This window comes from Anguilla rostrata, chromosome 2 (assembly GCF_018555375.3).
Source record: "Anguilla rostrata isolate EN2019 chromosome 2, ASM1855537v3, whole genome shotgun sequence".
Lineage (NCBI taxonomy): Eukaryota > Metazoa > Chordata > Actinopteri > Anguilliformes > Anguillidae > Anguilla > Anguilla rostrata.
The window spans coordinates 52,120,317-52,137,620 of NC_057934.1; the positions used below are offsets into that span (position 1 = coordinate 52,120,317).

The following is a 17,304-nucleotide window of genomic DNA, read 5'->3' on the forward strand; positions in this document are numbered from 1 at the left end:
TTGTGCGCAGCAGACGCTCACCTCTCCCGCCTGTCTGCAGCTGGAGCACAAAGATATCCCTGCCCCTTCGGTCGGAGAGCTACCAGACGAGGAACCTGTTCCATGACGTGCACCCCTCTCTGCTGCTCTTCCTGCACCGCCTGCGCTCCATCACCATCGTCAACCAGGTGAGCGTGTCCCTCCACCCCTCGCTGCTTCAGAGCAATGCTGGGGAAAGGCCCTGACACTTTGCTCAGTCTGTCACCAGAACTGTGTTAGTGACCAGCCCCCCGGTCTCTCTGTGCATCAGAACGATAAGCGGCAGGTGTCGATGACTCGCCGGGACCTGAGCCACAACATCCTGGAGGTGCAGCACACTGATGGCGTGGAGCGCTGGCTGGTGGTCAAGCGCATGCTCAGCCCCAGGATGGCAAGTTTCCACTCATTCTCTGGCTCTCCTCCTCTCATCCCTCTGTTCTCTCTCTCTCTCTTGCTCCATCTCCTTAGGTCTGCCTGAGAATAATCTCCTGATGGTGCTTTTTCATTTTTCCTTTTTTTTTTTTTTACACTGACATAGTATCTATGTGTGTCCTGAGCATTGAAACTGGAAAGTAGTGGTCCTGGGTAGTGAGTCTTTCATCCCTCCTTTGTAAATATGCATTCACATTTCTCCCCTCACTTAAAATACTGTTTGCATACAAGTAATGAATATTTTATTTTATAAAATGAATACTTAGAGCATTTTATTTTTATCTTTGAAAGCACAAGCAAATTCCTGAAATTGTCCCGATGAAAAGATTTGTGCCTTGAGTTGATCCCTATCCTCTCTTCCCCAATTCATAAGCATTTAATCTCCTCCAAACTGACAAGCAGTTGTGCCTGTAGAAAGAACATATTTTATTTAAACCAGCTGGATTCTTTTCTAGTTTTTTTGCCAGGTTTGTTTTTGGGTTATGTAAGTGTTCCACTGCTAGCATCCGTCAGAACAAAGGCCCCTTTTTACCCTGATCTCATTTAAACTTTATGAAAACTGCCTTATTAACAAGGTATAGTGAATTAATTTCCTCCGCTCCAAGCATTATCAGGCACTGCAGAAGCACACAAAAGTAGACTTGGGGTTGAGTTAAATTGCTAAGTAACCGATAAGATTTTTCAGTGTTTTTTCCCCCTCTTCTTCTTAACATTTTCTTGAATCTCCCCAGAGGAGTAAAATGGCTGTGTCCAATTAGCATCAGCTGTTACACTACACCCCTGGTCATACCTCTCTTAAACAATTTAAGATCAGGATCAGGGGAGGTTTGTTGTGCTGCCATGTCACATTGTGTTTGTTCTTCTTGACTTGTATTCCTGCATGAAAAAGGGCCATTTCCAGTGCTGTTTGTCAATGCGGATGTCATTTTTGAGAATGTGAACTTGCTTCCTCTCCAGATTAAAGAGGGAGTGGAGTCCACTGAGCTGGCCCTGGCCTTCAAGCTCACAGACTCTACCTCTGAGATGAACATTCAGCCTGAGAAGCAGCCAGTCTTTGCTTTCCTCCCTCTCCGGAGCTTTGGATTTCGCTTCATCATCCAAGGTTAAGATCTTCACTTGACTCCAAGTCAATCGCCAAAACAATCTGACAGCGCTTGACCACATGCTTGTATTTTGTATTAAATATATGTCATCAAAGCAGATTGAAGGCAGGCTGTTAGGAGGTGCCTAAGCACTGATGTGGCTGTTGTGCTTCCCCTGAAGGTGACTTTGACATCCCCTCATCCAGAGAAGACGTGGACCGGGACAGCTACTGGAACCAATGGCTTCGATCAGAAATCCCCCAGCTCTTCCTGCACGCCATGGACACATTTGCAGTAAGTGACAATATGAAAGGTGAAGGCAGTTCAAAGAATGCAATGGACTTTTACCCTCTTCATGCATAAAGAAAAGTGCAAAGAAACAAAAGGCAAATCAACATATAATGTACTACTTTTTAAAATTTTGCACAACTGTGACAGGAACTTTTTTATTTCAGGTTTAATCATTTGTTGTGTTATTAGCTGACATTTTCAACTCTTAATATTTTGGTGTAATCAAAAATTCTTCAAAAAATATAATTTTATGAAAGTGGAAATGTCTGTATGCCTTGATAGAAAATAATAAAAGCCTTAATGACATTGGAAACAGGAAATGTTTTCCAAAAAAAGGTTAATAATATTTGAGAGGTAGAAAATGTTAAGCCTCCTGTTATTCAAAAGGAAATATTTATGACAGACGCCTTAGTAAAAACAAAATTGAAAAAAAACAAGTGATCCTGAAATTTGGAGTGAGAGTAAAAAGACTCAAGTGCCCTTGTTTTCATGCATAGCATATGGCAGGATTATACCACAGTACCACACTTCCAGTTTAAAATAATGTTCAGATTGGGCTTCAATTGACTTTTATGTTGTGTTCCATTAGCCACTATGAAAAGGATGCCATGCCAACATTATATTTTATTATACATTCCAGAAGTCATTTCTGCAGGTAGAGCACCATTTATAAATTAAAGATGCAAGAAATCTACAGTGTTATTTGATCAAGGGGTTTGCTCTCTCTGCTTGGCTCCAGGAACATCCAGAATTCTCTGGTCTGCAAGGGCTTTGCCACTTCCTGCAGTTCATCCCACTTCCTGATGAGATCCTGGACTTCTTTAACCCAGTGGCTGGCCGGATCATACAGCTACTCAAAGGCAAAGCTTGCCTTCCCACCAAGGAGCGTGAAGGTGAGCCTGCCAGAAAGTAGCACTCCACGCAAGTCCCGTGCCTCATGGGATACTTGAAAACATTTTCACCACTCGTCAGCACGTTCACTTGCGGACCTGTCCCTTTGCAGATGGCAGTGTGGAGTACAAGCTGCCCTCGCAGATTGCCGTGTCACAGGACCCGCTCATCCAGGAAGTGATTGGGCCGGAACATCTCCACAGACACCTGAACCTGTCCTACCTGCACCCCGCCCTGCAGTCTGCCCTGCCCCCCTCTCTGGTGTCTGCTCTCGGGGTACACCGGCTGAGGGCGGCAGATGTGGCAGTTGTCACCTGCGCCATGGCTAAGGAACTCATCGACAGTGATGGCAACCTCTCAGGTAGTGTGCGGTTTTCATCCTCCTTATGTGACCAAGGAAGGAAATGGTGGAGTATGGTGATTATGAGCACAATCAAACCTGAGCCTATCAATTGTGATATTAATGTCATTGAAGATAAATTGAATGGGATCTTTGGTTGTGGACAAAGGTCTGAACTGAACATATTTTTAATGGAATTTGGTGTCGCTGCCACGTGTCATGGTGATGTCATGATTTTTCAGACAAAAAAGTAATACACATGCACATGAATATAGCTTCACAGCTTCTGGGTAGGAAAATGAATATTTTCTAATTAAATTATGCTTCTTGCTGCAAAAGTGTTGATTAGTCCCTTGTGCTAATTACTGGCTGCATTGTTGTGTTCTGTAGACTCCTGTCTGAAGAAGGTGGCCAAGCTGCTGGTGTGTAACTTCCGTGCCCTAGAGCAGGAGTACAGTGAGGCGGACACCATTTTGAAGGCACTCAAAGACATTCCCATCATCCCCTTGGCTGATGGTCGCAAGGTGGCCCTGAGCGAAGGGGGCATCTTCTTCCCACTTTTAGATGAAAATAAGTCACAATCGGGTATGTTTACGGTTTGTTTAAGAGCTTTCTTCCAGGTTCCACTGCTACTCCCATTTACTGTGCAACTTCATTTTAAAAAGATTTCACTCCTGTTTTCTCCTCATTTGTAATGGCGAATTTGTGTGTGTTTGTGCTCATTGCTGTTGCCAAATCTGTAAATGTGTTAGAGCACAGACAATCACATGGTCTCCTCTGATGCGATGTCAAGCTGCTACTTCTTTTCACTCCGCAGACCTCCGCTTAATTTTGCGCAGACATTTTCTCAGATTAGCACACTTAATGTACTGCTTTTGCAGACAGACTGCATGGGTTGTAGTCAAATTAAACAGTACTTTGAGACTAGATATATAGAAATGCTAGAAATAGCACCAGAAGGCACAGGTCTCAAATAGATGACTTAAGACTAGAAAGGGGTGACAAGGTGCTTTATTTCTTTAGTCTCGACATGAGTAGGTTGGTGAAGGTTGACGTGAATTTTTAGCTGCATTTGTGAAAGGCATTGATGAGATGGAGTTCTGTGGAGGCTATTTCAAACTACTCCAGCTTCTGTGGACAAAACGGGCACAGCTGGACAGTAATCCAAATAAACTATGCACGGCCAATAGGAAGTAGCTCTTCATGCAGTGATTTACCAATGCATGTGGTGACTTGTCAGGATTTGCTGCGGATCCTTCAAAATCAAACATGACGCAGTAAATTGAATGATTTCACACCGTTTCATTACACATTGTGCATTCTTATGCCCCTATAAGGCTGGAACATGAAAGCACTTGTCTGGGTGACACAAAGCATTTCTCTTTTCTTTGCAAGCAGATGGTCCTGCTATAGTTTGTCTCCACTATGAATGCTTTACTTTATTTATGGGGCCATCAGCGAGCTTCATGCTATTAATGGCTAAATCCACGGGAGTGGTAATGGAACAAGTCACTCCCTTGCATCATCCTCTTTCACATGAAGATGGCAAAGTGTTTTTGGCAGTTAAGATTAATAATTCATTTTCAGACTATGATCTATTGCATTGTGCGAATTTTTGCATTATTAATGAAAGCAAAGTTGTTTGTAGTAGTAATAACACTTTCGGCTCTACGTACCGCCTCTGTTCACTCTGTGCATCTGCACAGTGATTAACCTTCTTTCATGCAGTTATGATCATAGCTTCAAGAGGATTGAGAGTAAATCCTTGTCTGCTACCATTAAGAAAGCTGTGGAAAATTATTTGATTGATGAATAGAAAATAACTGGCGACTTGGCTCCATAAAGTTAACTTGCGCTGTCTTTTAACTAAAAGCAGAGTTCTTCTAAATTAAACAGCAGAATGGTGACACAGCAGGTGTATACTGGGAGAGGGAAGAGGGTTACTGCTGTTCACCTCCTTTGCCTTGTCTGACTCCCAGGCATAGAGGCACTGTACAAAGACCTAAGCATTGTGGCCCCCGGACTGCTGGAGTGTCTGGACCCCCTGGGGAACTCTCAAGTGAGGGAACTACTCAAGAGGCTGGAGGTTCACCAGCTGGAGCCACAGGAAGTCCTCCACAACCACATCTACCCTGCTCTGAAGAGTGGAGACTGGAAGGTGACTACTCAGGGTTTATGGTCATTAATAGGGACGAACGAAGATGGCTGTGACCTGCGCTGTTTTGTCCCAGTGACTACTTGTGGGTTGATCACTGCCCTTATGTCCTTAATCAGCCTTCTCCTGCACACTTGTGCGCTGAATGTTACAACATAACTGTGAAGACATTTGTTATACTAAGTGGTGTGAGTTCAGTTGAGGGGCGGACCAAATGGTTAGGGAATCGGGCTTGTAACTGCAAGGCTGTAGGTTTTATTCTCAGGTGGGGCACTGCTGTTGCACCCTTGAGTGAGGTACTTGACATGAATTTCTTCAGTGAATATCCAGCTCTATAAATGGACTGTATGTATACACATAATCTGTGTAAATTAGGAGTAGGATAAGAGTGAGTGCTAAATGTGAAATTGTACCTTAATTTGATGTCATACCTGAACATATTACATGTGTATTTCCACAGAGGAGGCCAGATGACATCATTATCAGCTATGTGGTGTTCATCAAGCAGAACTCTCGTGACCAGGACTACAACACCTTAAACACCGCAATTCCTGTGTTGACCAACAAAGGTTTCCTCTGCCCCAGTCAGAGCAAAGTGCAGTTTTCAAAGGACTATGGCAACATCGACCTGCCTAAGAAGCTCCCAGGTAAACTGAGATTATTTTTTTGCCCTGAAAACAAGATAGAGGCACTTGAATAGCAGATCAAATGCATCTTTATTCATTCTCCCACCTTTGATTTTGCAGGGACTTGCTTTGCTATTTTCGTATGGTTTATGAGACATGTGTAAATGTGTCCTACAGACATGTGTAAATTGAAAAAGAAAAGAAGTGTGAGACACTTTGTGTTCTGAGATTTGTTAAAAATGCATGTGACTTGTCTAAATGGCTCTGGCATGCGTCACTTTCCCTACTGAAACCTTCATCCTGTCCCAATTGCCCTTTAGAAAACAAACGCTTATTGTTGTCCCTCACTTCTGATAGGGGTTTTCTCCCAAGAGCCTCCATCCTGCTATTAAAAAGAAAGAAAGCGTGAAATTTGGAGGAATGCAGGGCGTTATGTAAGGGTGGTGTGAAAAGTGTGTTAGCATGGTTGACCTGGTACTGGAGAATAGAGGTGTCCTCAGCAGGCCGGGTCTCCTGGCCATCCCGTGTGTCGCAGGTGTGGAGTGGGTGCTGCTGGACCCCTGCTATCTGAAAGCCCACCGAGACCCGCAGGGCTGGAGAGAGTTCTTCAGTGCCCTGGGAGTGCAGGACCTGCTCATCTTCAAAAAGGAGAAGCGCACCATGTCATCGGAACAGCTGGTAAGGGACGCAAGCACGTGTCCGCACGGTAGCCGCGGTCATGCACGCCCAGTCTCTGGTGAACGGCGAAACGCCAGGGCTGGTAATTAAAAGAGAAAGAGCTGTGGATGAGCTTCTCGTGCGTGAGCGTGAGCGGGAGCTCGAGAGCGAGAAGGCGCCAGCCTGTCCGGGACGGTGGAAGATGAGCGTGGGTCAGCCGAGCGTTACATAACGCCCTGCTCTCTTGTGCTGGACACGGCAGTTCAATTAAGCATGCTAACAAGCGGTTTGGCTCTTTTGTTCTTAGCGGAGCTCTGGCACAGGGTGGGGGGTGGGGATGGAGATGCAGTAGCCCGCTAAGGCTTCATCTCCACAGTGAGCTTTAATGAAGGTTGAGGGGCTGGGCTCTGGAGAGAGCTTCCTGCTAGGGACCTTTGGGTACCTCCTGTAAACCCCCCCCCCCCTCCTCCAGGGGGGAGAGTGTCACTGTAGCCCAGCTGAAGCCCAGTCAGTAAAATGAGTTCTCAGTTAAATTTAATATTTAAAAAGAACATGCACCATTCAGAATTCTGGACTCTTCTAGACTCAACAAAGCTTTGCAGTTTCTCGCCTTACTATTGTACTTGCTGTGTAGGTTTTAAGAACCGTATCATGTTACGCCCGTGGCAATGGCCGCTCAAATCACATGCTAATCTTAGCTATACTAGAAAATAATCCAAACAGACTAGGGTTCCCTTTCATATGGCTTCTGAATCCTGTATTACAGATGCTATAGGGAGAGTGAAGCTGTTGACTGAGCATTTTTAGGCCCTATAAAAGGAGAAGTAAAGATGAGTGTAATTGCACAATATTGACTGGTTGCATAGACACTGTAAGCCTGTCACGAAGCAAGCATTAACTGTACTTGATGTGGATACTACAGATAATCCATTGTGAAAGTGACTTACAGAAACCAGATCTGCTTTGCTGTCACACAGTACACTGTAGGTGATCAGCCCTATGTGTAACCAGGGATATTCTCTCCCTCTTGGGCACTTCTTGGTTTGCTAAGTACATGTGATTTATCACAGTTTTTTCCCTGAGGGGAAAGTGATAAAGATCTTCGAAGAATCGGACACAAAATGTTCTCTGTTTTGACAAGAGCTTTCCTGTGATTGTGATGAACTTGGACTCGCATCAGTAGAAAGGAATTCAAAACAATCTGTATGCGTGCGTGTGTGCGTGCGTGTATGTGTGTGTGTGCATGAATCGGGTGAATGTTGCTACTCTGACCATACCTTCGATGTCCTCTTCAGCTCATAGACAGCCCCCTGCTCCAGGCAGTTCACCCGCAGGCTAAACCTGTCTGCTGTACAAGATGCAGAAATATCTGAGGTTACTGCGCATTCCATCAGACATTACATTCGTTTCAGGGTTCCTTGAATGATATCCGCACCGCGTTTTTGAACTGGGCTCCTTGAGTCTGGGCTCTCTACCCCTCGCTATGTTTTGGTGTGTTTGGGACTGCGTGAGGAGGCGTGCACGTGTTCCTCAGGCAGCAGAGCGACTAATGTCCGTCCCCCTGAGCCTCTCGCTTCCCGCTCTCCCCGCCAGGCCTCCAGCCCTTGGGCCGCGGACTGCGCGCGGTGGCCCCGCCCTGCGGACGGCCTGTACGTGGTGGAGGATCACGAGTGCGAGGAATTCCGCTCGCTTGTCACTGCTGATCAGCTCCCTGACCAGCTCAAACGGGAGCAGAGGCTGGAGCTGCTGAAGTTGTTGGACCAAAACTGGGTCACTGGGTAAGTTTAGAAATGGAATACACCGGTTATAAAGCACAGAACACTCAACCCCCCACCCCAGGTAAAATTCAGAGCCGTCTTAAGACATCTTGGCGTAGATTTGTCCCTGAAAGTACCACATTCAGTGCAGCCTGTATTTGGACAGTGATACAGCATTCTACAAGATTTAATTTGAGGGTATTCACATACATGTTTTATTACACAGGAGCAAACTGTAGCCTTGGACAGCATTATTTTCGAAGGATTGACTTGAGGATAATGAAGGAGAATTGTTTGTGTTTATTCTTTAGGAGTGGTCCATACTCTACACACAGTCACTCACAAGCTCCATGTCATCAGTTGCATTGAAGGGAGTCAAATGGGCTGATTTAGTATTGTGCCCCTGTTGATGAGATGTTCTGGATATCACTCAAGCCTTTCTCTGAATAGATGCTTCCCTCCATCATTACATGTGCCCCCTCCGGCTTTTCCTGCTGTGATGCTTGCTCAGTACGCTCACTTGCGTGACACTGGGGTATATAGGGCATTTAACTGTACTTATTCTGGAGCAGAGCCTTAGCTGTGTTGAAACTTTTGACGTTGGCTTGTCCCATACATCTTTGTTATGCAACAACATAAATTCTCTGATTTATGTGTTAACCTCCCGTTTTGATAATGTAATACAATTGCCTTTATTATCCACCTACTATGTTTAACAGTGCTATTCATCTGTAAATGTGAACAATTTCCCAATCATGAACTATGCAAGAATTGCTTAGGCTGTGTTTTTTGTGTTCTATATATCATTGTTAAGCATCATTATAGTGTAAATGGAAGAAACATTTAATGCTTTATCTTGCATTTTGCTGATGTAGTAAGATCGTTTTTATTATACAGTATTTATTAATGCTATTGATCTGTAAATATGAACAGTTCCCCAATCATAAATTACTGGAGCTTTTACAACGATAACCAATGATTTTTTTTTTTCAGTCAGAAAGTTGCGTAAATGGCTATGTGCTCTGAGTTGCAAGAGTGCTTCTCTTAGGAAAATGTGGGGAGCTTTATTTGAATTGAATTTTGCATTCATTGATGTGCGGTCAGCGTAGTATAAAACCAATGTCACAGGGAATTTCTTCATAAAACAATATTAACATGCTGCAGTTGTGCGAAAATCCTACTTGTCAAAACAGTTTCTTGCTTACATTCAGTTTACTTAAATTAATTTGTCTGCCTGTGATTTCGTAGAGCGGGTCACAGGCTTGCCCTGTTCTGGCAGCTCCGGCTCACAATTTAAGACGCGCACCCCCGCAGTGCACTGACACATAGTAGCCAGTGCACTGCTATACCATGATGCTTCACTTTGGCCACACTGGGCATGTTACGCTTCCAATTCTGGCAAGATGGCAGTTACACCAGTTCCCGGGACATTATGCGCCATCCGGCATCCCTTATTAAAATGCATTAATGATGTGGGACATGTCTGCCTCCAGTTGTTTTTTGTACATCCATGTATGCAATAAACTGCTGTGCGATTGGAGGTATTTAAAACTAAATCTCCCTACTTAAAGATGCTGATGCTGTTCACGATTAACAATAGTGAAACTGCTGAAAGTCAATGCGCGGCACAGTTATTCTCTGTTTTTCTTTCTCTTTGCAGAGACAGGTATTCTCAGTACGTGAATGCTCAGGTGCTTGGCGGCGAGGGACGGAATCTTATATCCAAATCGTCATTCTTCCACTTCCTGACCAGTCTCCCGTGGGTTCCCGCCGAGAGGATAGAGCCTGGGAATTTTGACAAGAGCTCTGTGGAGTACTTGCGTCCCAGTGCTGTGCACCTGTACTCTCCTGAACTCTACAAGCAGCTGGGAATCCATGTCAGTTATGTCAAGATGGACCCCAGCGAATTCTCCAACACTGTGGGTAAGAAGTTTCAGTGCAAGTGGTCAAGCAGCCACTTTTTTCTGTAAGGGAAAGCATTTGGAGTCATCATGCTTAATAATTTATCACTGGAATAGGGAAGAGGGAGGGTTTATTGGTTGTAACTGACAGACAAGAGCTTTTGCTGAACTGAATTTAGGGAATCCAGAGTTTCACTGAAGTGAAACCTTGGATTCCCTTTGAATTTATTCGGTGCAAAAATGTTAAGCAAGCTTACGCCAGGCAGCTTCTAATCTCCCTTTGATGCCGTGCACGGACAGGAATGAAGCACTCCATCACTGTGGAAGAGATGATTGCACATTTGAAATCGTGGTGCACAGAAGCGTCAGAGAGCTGCCCCCCGAAAGAGGACAGGAAGGACTTCATCACCACCGTGGAGCACGTGCACAACGTCTACAGCTACCTGTACAGAGATTGCAGTCCGGTGAAGCTGAAGGATCTGTTCCAGCTGACTGCGGCTGTCTTCATTGAGTTTGAAAGGTCTGCAGAACCACCGATCGACCGTTCAAGAGTAATTGGGGAAGTGGTCATCCATAGGGCCTAACGTGGTTCTAATTTTCACATTTTTGTCTACTTGGTATAACATCCAGATTAAGTGAAATGTAGAATTGAAGTTTAGAAAAATCTTTTTTTAATGGCTGTTGCTAATAAAAGTTTCGGACCCTTGCAGAGTTTTCATATTTTGGTGCTTCAAAGCTTTATGTCTTTGCACTTTTAAATTGAAATGAATGTATCTGATCCACAGAGCTGTCCACAAAGCTGTCCACAAAGTCTAAAGCTGTAGAAATACACAGATCAGGAGGAGGGCATACGTTTTCAGAAGCAGTTATTAGGAAATAGGCACAGGGGCCATTCAATTAATAATTGGAATTGCATTATTATTTGCTAATTTTGCCATAGCAAAGGGTCTGAATATGTACACAGTCTAGACATCTCCATTTTTATTTATAATTAAATAAAACAGTTACTAATTAAATATGTATTTTAAAAAAACCAGTCCATTTGTGGAGTAGTTTGTGTACATCAGAAATCTTTGTTCCTATTTAGAAAGTATCCAGATTGCAAACTCTGGAATGTGAGAGCTTTGCTCGGGTCTGAATCCTCATGCAAACCACTATATAAATATGGTAAGGAGCTATGGCAGTTGAAAAAGCTTTCTAGACCATTCGAAAGTGCTTGCATAGCATTGGTCCTCGTAATGATAGCAGCGGAGTTGCCAGTTCCCGTGTTTTAGGGTAAGTGTCAGAATGTGGGACATCTCTTAACGGCTGGGCCTTGCATTGCAGAAAAGAGCAGTGGTGTTCCGGGAGGTTCTACATGCTGAAGGAGGTGTGCTGGAGTGACCCCACAGGGATGTTCATGAGGTATAAGGATCTCGTCCGCAAGTCAGGCGGTGAGGTTCAGGAGCCCAAGCTTCTGGCCCCCTTCTACAGCCAGTTGGAGAACATGAAGGATTTCTTCCTCAAGGTGCACCCCATTTTCTATTTCAGAGTGATACCATTGTTTTTATTGTTCTCTGTTATCACTTATCCTGCATTCGTGGGCATTCAGGGAAACTGCTAAAGTAGAACAATGAGCTCTGTCCACACCCATGTCTGAAGATCTGTATGTTTTCTTTGCAGATTTTGGGTGTGGACCCACACCCATCTATGAAGCAGTATGTTGACCTTCTGGAGCTCATTTGTGCCTCATCGTCTCTTCCCAATCCCGAACTGCTACAGGATGTCAATGCCATTTACGCAAAGCTAGGTGGGAATGGCCATTTAATTACTGTGGTTTAGTGTTCATCTTTTTCATTTCCCTTCACTGTCTAACAAAGCTCAAGATAAGATTGTAACTTGAAAACCTTTAAAATTCTTGTGAAGGTTAAATTTGTTTTCTCTCCATACTAGCTGAAAAATGCAAAACCCAGTCTGGAGCGCAGGAACAAGATGCTCAGCTGATACCCAACTATTGCAAGACTCTCAAGAGTGAGTTTCTGGTAACGATATTGCAATGACGCAAACATATTATTCCTGTTTTGGAATCATGTTTATGCAGTTACCGGGAAGCTAATTTTGTAATTATTCTAAATGTGTTTATATTTGGATGGAAGTATCTCTTTAGTCTGGCCTATATACTTAAAAAAAAAACTTTTTAAAAATTGATTTATATGAAGATATTGATTTTTACATGTACATCTGTATCTGAAATAAAAAGGAATTGTTTATATTTTTTCAGCTATGCTGACTGACAAGAAAGTGTTCCCCACTATGGATAACCGCTGGGTAACTTTGTCTCTGCGGCCACTAATTCCTGACGACAAGAACCTGGAGAACATCTTCAAACCACACAGAGAAGTTTGTTTGCTCAACCTACCAAAAGCTGCCCAGAGACCATTGCACAAGTCTAACTTCAACCCAGGTAACCCCATATTCAGGAACACTAAGCTTAAGACTAAAAGCTCAAGAACTGTTCACTTTTGCGTCAGTTTTATTTTTTAGATTATACAGGTTTAATGTATGTTTTTGATTGGCCCAGTTTTTGTGTACAATGAAAGCTACTATTGATACAGATATGACCCATTTACAGTAGCATTGCTGACCTCTGCAGCTGTCCTCAGCACACACAGCAAGATGTTCAGTCTTGAGAGACTTCAAAATTAAAGAAGCCACTTTATAAAATGATGGTTGAATTGGGTACTTTTGGGCCTTGTTTATTGTGTGAACGTGTTGTGCCCTTTGCAAGCAGTTGGACAGGTGGCATGTCTTGGAAAGTTTTGAAATACAGATGGGGCTTGATGGACCTTTGTGACTGTGTTGCCAGGGAAGAGGATGATGGGCGAGAAACAGGTGGCATTCAACGAGAGTGACAGGGACCTGTTTCTGAAGATCTGCGAGGTGAAGACGCTCTCACAGTGCGTCACTACGGAGGCCCTGACAGAGAACTACAGACCATGCCAACCCTTACAGGCTCTCTTCCATAAGGTGGTTCCCTACGTCCAGAAATTCCTCTGCCACCATGAGGAATTGGGCTACATCTACAATGAGCTGAAGGAGAACCACATTGCCCAGCTGGTTAAGTCGCTGTCTTTTGGCCAGGTACTGTGTGGTTGTCTTTCAGATGCTCAATCTCTGACAGAGCCTGACATGTCAGACTAACAGTGCTGGTGTCTCAGGTGTCTGAAGTCATTATGGTAAAATGGTTGGTGGGGTCGAGCCAGTTTCATTATGGAATACTGTGTCCAGGTTGCAGTTAGTTTTTAATTGATACTATCAGTGTTACAACAGGAAAGTGAAAGGATATGAATTGGATGTAGTTTGTCATCTGTAGCATTGTGGGTGTTTGGTCCTCATGGGAACAAATGTAGTATTGAATACTAATCATGATGAGCTGAAAAATAACAATGACTTTTTTATATCATGGGACAAAATGTGAAAGGAAATGAGTACACTACATTTGGACTTTCAGGTCACACTTTTCAATATTGTCAATTATCCACCTTTCCTCATATCCTCTGATGACTTGGCAGTGTAAACCACTGTACACAGTTTGATGGAAAAGGTTGCAATGTGAGAAAGGGTTAGGTATTCTAGAAGTCACTAGGTATTCGTTGACTTTTGGAATTCTTTCATGAACTCTGATGAACTTCTCTACCCAGTGGATACAGAGTGTTCCAGTGTTGTGTATGGAAGTCTTTTCAACACTGGCTACGTCAGCCTGCTGATATTTAAAGCCTTGTAATAACATTAGCTATGGTTATTCACCTTATGCAGTCCCCTGCCATGCAAACGCTGATCAGAAGTAAGGCTTAGTGTATGTAAGTCTGAGAATAATCACATTCTCTTTTTGAGCATTTTGGTGTTTCAGCTCACGGCTGTTGATCCTACAGGACTGTAATCCAGCAGGTGTCCCAATACAGTTTAAAATACTAAAGCTCTTGAAATGTGGAACAACCACTAAATTGTTACTAAACAAGAAAGCAATTAGTTAAACCCACTTGATATGTGCTTAGTGAACACATTTTCTTTCTCTAAAATCAGAGTTTATTTCTATAATTCAGGTAACAAACAAAGATTCATAGTGGTGAGGATAAAATGAATAGATAAATTAATAGTTAGTTAATGAAGTTAATGAAGATTATTAAAGATGTAAAACACAAAAGAAATTATTTTTGTGAGCCAAAAATCATGCTTTATTAGTGTAAGGTGCACAGCATAAATGTACAAATCTGGTTTGAATGCATATTGGCAAATGTTTTAACTGCCATTTCTAAATGCACCATTTTTTTTCCTCCTGCTTTTGTTCCCAACTGTGAATGCAACTTAATGCTCTTCTGATGAAACATTTCTGGTGCTTAGAGGCCATGAACCTTACATTTACAAATCACTGTCATTTTAGTTTATTAACTAATTGAATTTACGCAGTAGTGGGAAGCCATCAGTGGCAGCAGACAAAGGAAGACGGACTGAAAAGTAGATTCATGTATTAGTTGAAGGTGTAGCATGAAAGAAAGTCAACCAACACAACCAGAAAGTCAAACTGCACTGTAGTGAAGGTGGGGAAATATCAAAGCCTTGACAGGAGTTCTTCTTTGAAAAGTATTCATTCTATGAATATTGCATATGATGAGTCAGTGAAGGGTGAGTCAGAGGGAATCGTTGAATAAATAAAGAGAGGGAATGATTAAGAGAAGCCTAATGTGACCTGCAGGTTTTTTGCAAAGTAAAGTGAGAACTTTTGAGAGAGCACAACAGAATAAATGACCATTAATTAACCATTGTACTGCACATTTTCCAGTAGCAGTTAATCAGAATAATAAGTGTAACAGACAGCTCTGGCATGGCACATTTTACATACAATACTGAGAAATGCCTAATTTGTCCCCTACAGTAATCAAAGGTCATGCTGATTAAATTAATTGTGAATATAGAACAAATGGAAGAAAATCCAAAACATGGCCTTGGGATCCTTTTTAGAAAGGGGATAATGAGTGACCCTGATAACTGTGACATGTAACAGTCCACAGTACTCCTAGATCAGCAAGAGCAGTAAAGGTCTAGGTCTAGGCCTGTATGGATTAGGAGAGTTCAGAGAAGCCTCTTGAGCAGAGAAACTGGAGCCACATACTGATGAACTGTTGGTGATGAACACCCTGTTCAAGGGGTGGCAGATTTGTCAAATAGTCGATGTCTGCATAGATGTTTAATAGAAGTATATTGAATGGTCTGGGTAAGTATTACCCTTTCCTATTGTTTGAATGATGACAAGAATATTGCCCTGCTGGTTTAGGTGCTACTGTTGACTCTACCTGTTTACATAGCTGGAGTAGCTAGTCTGGCATATTTAAAGTACAAATGGTAAACGGGTAAAGTGATGTTGGGTACACAGAGTAATTATTATGGGCAGTGAAAATTAAGGATATATTATGCTTTTGTCAAAGTTTTATTATTTGTTTTTTATAATAATTTTGGCAGTTCATATAACCTGCTTTACTGGATAATGATGAGCTGAAATTTAGTTGTCAGTTTAAAATTAGGTGAACAGTAGACATTTTGTTGATGAAATTACGTGAAAAGGCATTTGCAGAAAGTGAAGATTACCAGGCAGACAGGGAAGGATCGAGAAGAGATGGAAAACACAGATAACAATTTTTGTGCAGTATTACTTGTGGAATTTATAACAGATTAAAAAGAACTTGAGAGTGTAGTGGAAGTCAGGTGAGAGTGGATGATGAGAGGAGAGTGAGAAAAGCAATTAAGTTAGATGGTTGCCTGGATCTTTTCCATTTATTCCCAGAAGCATGTTGCTTGGCTCGCACTATGCTCTGCACAAGTAGAGGTGAAGGCAGTATTGGAGCTCAGGGGGCAGAACGGGCCAGAGAAGTTGTAGGAGTTATAAAGTAAGTAGAAGTCCTGATATCGACAGGTTAACAATAGGAATCTATAATGCAGAACATTGTAGACCGGTAGTACAGTAGGTTTGGTGTTGGACAAGAATCTGAGGGTTAAGGCAAAATGTAAAAGATAATTGGCGGGGCAGGATGGAAAGGGAAAGGGTTCCGAAAAGGGGCTAAAGAACACTATATACAGTAGATGCCACAGTAATGCTACAAACTTGTTTAGACTTGGAGTGTACATTTGAACAAGATGCCTAAATTGATTCTAAATGAAATACAGTTATGTAAGAGTGTCTTTCTGAGGACCAGTGCAACAGAAACATTTTCTCTTTTAACATTTTCTTTTTTAGGCTGCAGTGCTTTGTTTCTGGATGCCTCTGAAAGTGAATTCCCTGTTTGTGTGTTGTGCTCTTTTTCTGTACAGGTCGGCAAACTCTACAGAGTGTATCGACTGAACTTGTCTGATGAGCAGTCTATCATTGAACAAAGGAAGGTTATCTGCCTTTTGAAAGACAACAAGGAATTTTACATCCAGAAAGACAACCTCACGGCCAAGCTGGACATCAGCAGGCAAGATTTCCAACTCCGCAATGATCCAGCTTGTTTTAATTTAGGGCTCTGCAATCAGCCAAAAGTTACCTCTAAGTAACACTTTTTGAACATCAAACACTAGATAATCACACACACTGCAGAAGCCTATTTGAATTTTGCTAGCTTTAATGAGTAATATGACTCCTCACTACCTGTGTTGGTGTTTGTTCCAGAGAGATGGCCAAGCTCTTTATCACAGACATCAAGTATATGAAGGAACTGCATACCTTCTTCCTAGAGCTCCTGACCAGTCTGGATGTAAGTCCTGGACTATCCTCCGACTCTCCTCCCTGTCCCCTGAACTGTCATCTCTTCTGCAGTATCAGCCTCACAGGAACCAGTGGTTTGATGGCACAGCAGAAAGAAAATGCCATTCTCTATGTCATCAGCAGCACTTTATCAACAGAGAATGAAAATCAAAAGTAAACAGTACAGGAATATTTCAGTACAGAAAGCAGTAAAATATTGATTTGTACCCATATATTCAAGAGAGTGACAAGGCACAAAGTAATATTAAGTAATAGCAAATTGCTTTGTTCTGAATTTAATTAAAGAGCATGTTGTGCTTGCTATTTGCATGCATGGCAAAAATCGAGCTGATGGTCCACAAAAAGCTTTGCAAAGAACCGAAATAAGTGTCATTTG

General features: G+C 42.6%; 1 protein-coding gene across 8 annotated transcripts in view; it reads left to right on the forward strand.

Annotated features, from left to right (window-relative positions):
• Window positions 1–17,304, forward strand: part of wu:fj29h11 (uncharacterized) — a 44,136-nt gene that overhangs the window by 19,799 nt on the left and 7,033 nt on the right. For all 8 annotated transcript variants that reach the window (XM_064323007.1, XM_064323010.1, XM_064323003.1 and 5 more), the window contains 20 exons: window positions 41–167; window positions 290–409; window positions 1,408–1,552; window positions 1,714–1,826; window positions 2,563–2,716; window positions 2,827–3,075; window positions 3,445–3,639; window positions 5,034–5,212; window positions 5,670–5,856; window positions 6,371–6,513; window positions 8,086–8,270; window positions 9,910–10,172; window positions 10,451–10,670; window positions 11,477–11,657; window positions 11,813–11,939; window positions 12,083–12,160; window positions 12,411–12,593; window positions 12,996–13,270; window positions 16,493–16,638; window positions 16,833–16,917. In XM_064323007.1, the coding sequence (XP_064179077.1) occupies window positions 41–167; window positions 290–409; window positions 1,408–1,552; window positions 1,714–1,826; window positions 2,563–2,716; window positions 2,827–3,075; window positions 3,445–3,639; window positions 5,034–5,212; window positions 5,670–5,856; window positions 6,371–6,513; window positions 8,086–8,270; window positions 9,910–10,172; window positions 10,451–10,670; window positions 11,477–11,657; window positions 11,813–11,939; window positions 12,083–12,160; window positions 12,411–12,593; window positions 12,996–13,270; window positions 16,493–16,638; window positions 16,833–16,917 (3,355 nt within the window). The remainder of the gene's footprint in view (window positions 1–40; window positions 168–289; window positions 410–1,407; window positions 1,553–1,713; window positions 1,827–2,562; window positions 2,717–2,826; window positions 3,076–3,444; window positions 3,640–5,033; window positions 5,213–5,669; window positions 5,857–6,370; window positions 6,514–8,085; window positions 8,271–9,909; window positions 10,173–10,450; window positions 10,671–11,476; window positions 11,658–11,812; window positions 11,940–12,082; window positions 12,161–12,410; window positions 12,594–12,995; window positions 13,271–16,492; window positions 16,639–16,832; window positions 16,918–17,304) is intronic.